This window comes from Emydura macquarii, unplaced genomic scaffold (assembly GCF_026122565.2).
Source record: "Emydura macquarii macquarii isolate MOO-44397 ecotype Brisbane River unplaced genomic scaffold, CSIRO-AGI_Emac_v2 contig_3249, whole genome shotgun sequence".
NCBI classification, from domain to species: Eukaryota; Metazoa; Chordata; order Testudines; family Chelidae; genus Emydura; species Emydura macquarii.
Genome location: NW_027133386.1, coordinates 566698 through 570346, shown reverse-complemented (window position 1 = coordinate 570346; position 3649 = coordinate 566698). Strand labels below are relative to the sequence as shown.

Sequence of the window (3649 nt, the reverse complement as noted above, 5' to 3'; positions counted from 1 at the left end):
CCTTTTCCAATTCAGATATAGCTTTTTTGAGAAGGGGTGACAAGATCTGCACACCGTATTCAAGGTGTGGGATTTATAGAGAGGCAATACGATAGTTTCTGTCTTATTGTCTATCCCTTTCCTAATGATTCCCAACACTCTGTTTGCTTTTTGGACTGCCACTGCACCTTGAGTGGATGTTTTCACAGAACTATCAACAGCGACTCCTAAATCTCTTTCTTGAATGGTAACAGCTAACTTACATCATTTTATGTGTATTGTTGGGATCATGTTTTCCAATGTGCAATACTTTGCATTTATCAACACTGATTTTCATCTGCCATTTTGTTGCCCAGTCACCCAGTTTTGTGAGATCCCTTTGGAGCACTCTGCAGTCTGCTTTGGATATAATTATCGAGTAGTTTTCAGTTATCTACACATTTGGCTACCTTACTGTTTACTGCTTTTTCCAGACCATTTGTGAATATGTTGGTCCCAGTACAGAACCTTGGGAACACCACTATTGACCTCTCTCCATTCTGAAAACTGACCATTTATTCCCGCCCTTTGTTTCCTATCTTTTAACCACTGACTGATCCAGGAGAGGACAGCTTACTTGGCTTTACAGAATTCTAGTAGATTGGTGAAGCATAAAAAAACCATGTTGACTCTTTCCCAACGATTCATATTCATCTGTGTGTCTGATCATTCTGTTCTTTACTATTGTTTCAGCCAAGTTGCCTGGTACTGAAGTTAGGCTCACCATCCCATAATTACCGGCACCGCCTCTGTAGCCTTTTTTAAAAATTGGTGTCACATTAGCTATCCTCCACTCATCTGGTACAGAAACGGATTTAAATACCGCAGTTAATAGTTCTGCAATTTCACATTTGAGGTCTTTCAGAACTCGTGGGTGGACACTATCCCTGGTGACTTATTACTGTTTAATTTATCAAATTGTTCCAAAACCTCCTCCAATGACACCTTAATCTGGGACAAAAACAGCCAGAGTCCTGTAGCACTTTAAAGACTAACAAATTTAATTTTTGCAGGCATAAGCTTTCGTGGGCTGCAACCCACTTCGTCAGATGCAAGAAATAGAAATCAGATAGGGGTATATATGTACAGCCAAGGGTGAGGAACAACAATGGGGCGGGTAGGTGTTAGCAAAGTCCATTCAGTTAGAGTAGATGAGGCCTATTCACAACTGTTGATTAGAAGGTGAGAATCCTAAAAAGAATGGCTCAGCTTTGGGAATCTCGCTCACATCCTCAGCTGTGTAAACTAATGCAAGGACTTAATTCAGTTTCTCCGCAATAACCTTATCTTCCTCGAGTGCTCCTTTAACATCTCGATCGTCCAGTGGCCCCGCTGGTTTATTAGCAGGCTTCCTGTCTCCGATGTACTTAACAAAAAGTTTGCTATTTTTTCAGTCTTTGGCTAGTTCTTCTTCAAATTGTTTTTTGGCCTTCCTGATTGTATTTTTACACTTCACTTGCCAGAGTTTAGGTTCTTTTCTCTTCTCCTCAATAGGATTTAATTTAGGATTGGAGAGACCATTGGATTAATTCCCATTTCTATTAAAAATCGATCTCAAAATAGCCACTCACCTTCATGAGGGCAGCCTGACATTCAGATGTGCAGAATAATGACTCAACATCCCATTGAGTCAGATTTTCAAAGATTCTTACGTGTCTTAGGAACAAAAGCCCCAGTAGTTTTCTATCAGGCCCCTCTTTTCAAAATAATATCACAGCGACTGGAGAATGTTTGCCGTGCACATTTGTGTCTCTTTCTTCTTCTTGAAAAATCCTAGCGATTTTAATAGGAATGAATCCATTAAGATACTATAGATATTAAATGGCATTTTCAACAATATAGTCTACAACAATAGATGGAAATTTATGGGCAAAGAGATAACTGAGCATGTCCCCTGTTGGTGTTGGAGAGAGAGAGAAGCGAATGACTCTATACCTCATGGCTAAAGCACTCGGTCTGGATGCAGAAGATCCAGAACATCTATTGCAAAGCCTGTCTAATTTTTTAGCCAGAGTGGAACAGTTTCAAGGGAAGAGACTGGGGGAACCCCACGTCAGCCTGTCCCATAATCCCATCTGAGCAGGGTATTTGTGAATATCAGTGGGGCCTGATTCTGGGATTTAGACATCTAAAGTGGCAGTTAGGTGCCTATGTCCTTTTGCGTATCTGGCCCCTTCGTTTATTTAAAACACACAAATTCCATCCAGTGTCTCTCTCCCCCTCTCTAAATTTAGTCTATGTAAAACATAATGGAATAGGATTCTCTTTACATTCATCCCACTGAACAGATGATCTTCAGGTGCCATTTCAATTTACTTTTAAGAGATGAGTTAATTGGATTTTTTTTTCTTGTCTTCCAGGTCGTAGATTTCCTGAATAAATACCAATGAAAAATCAAACCACCGTCACTGAATTTATTCTCTTGGGACTGTCCAGTGACCCACAGACACGGACTTTCCTCTTCCTGGTGTTTTTAATTATTTATGTAATCACTCTGGTTGGGAACATGATGATCATGCTGGTGATAAGGGCTGATTCTCACCTTCACACCCCCATGTACTTCTTCCTCTTCCATTTATCCTTTGTCGATATCTGCTATTCCTCAGTCACGGTGCCTAAGATGCTGATGAACGTCCTAGCAGAGCACAAAACTATTTCTGTCCATGGCTGCATTGCCCAGATGTTCTTCTTTATCCTCTCAGCGGGTACGGAAGTGTTCATTCTCTCAGCCATGGCTTATGACCGCTACGCTGCCATTTGCGACCCATTGCGTTACACGAAGATAATGAGCAAAGCGATCTGTGTTCAGCTGGTGAGTGGCGCATGGACCGTTGGATTTTTTTACGCCCTGCTTAACACAGTTTTTACCCTCAAGCTGCATTTCTGTGGGCCCAATCAAATCAGCCATTTCAGCTGTGAGCTCCCTGCTCTGCTACAACTGTCCTGCACGGAGACTCTCACCAATCAAGTGGTGCTTCTCACTTCTGCTGTGACACTGGGCTCCATCTCCTTCCTCCTCACACTGGTTTCTTACATCCATATCATCGCCACCATCCTGAGGATACGCTCTGCGGAGGGCAGGCGTAAAGCCTTCTCCACCTGCAGCTCCCACCTGGTTGTGGTTGGGTTGTTGTACCTGGCAGCTTTTATGCAGTACGCAAAACCCCGCTCAGGTTCCTCTCTGTTTCTGGATGAAATCGTCTCTATTCAGTACAGCATCTTGACCCCCATGTTAAACCCCATCATCTACAGCCTGAAAAACAGGGAGGTGAAAGCAGCTCTGAGGAATATATTGCGGAGATTCAGGTTGCTCCAGTAGTGTGGAGCATAGAACTGGTGTTTGGGACATTCCCAGCTCAGGCTCTGACTGACGGGCTAGGCTGAGTGACAGATTTCGTTTCACTTTTTAGAACCGTTTGATTCATTCCTAGTGGAGGGAAACCAAGATGTCACTTTTCCTTCCTCTCTTTCCTTTCCCTTCTGTCCACTCCTTTATTTTTTTGTTCTCTTTGTCTTTTTTTTTTCTTTCTGTTCTCACTTTATTTTGGGGGGGAAAAACCCCTCAATACACTATTATTTAAAACAAGGGTTATGATTTAGATGACTATAGAACAACTGCCCCTTAATACTG

At 42.2% G+C, this 3649-nt stretch overlaps 1 protein-coding gene across 1 annotated transcript; it reads left to right on the top strand.

The window, feature by feature from the left end:
* The first annotated feature begins 2404 nt into the window (after positions 1-2404).
* On the top strand, positions 2405-3337 carry LOC137142755 (olfactory receptor 5V1-like). The gene has a single exon (XM_067532210.1). It carries the CDS (start codon positions 2405-2407, stop codon positions 3335-3337), a length of 933 nt encoding a protein of 310 aa, XP_067388311.1.
* Positions 3338-3649: the final 312 nt, after the last annotated feature.

What these genes read in the sequence shown, in the direction of transcription:
- LOC137142755 (XM_067532210.1), top strand. Translation starts at nt 2,405, where the DNA reads ATGAAAAATCAAACCACCGTCACTGAATTTATTCTCTTGGGACTGTCC.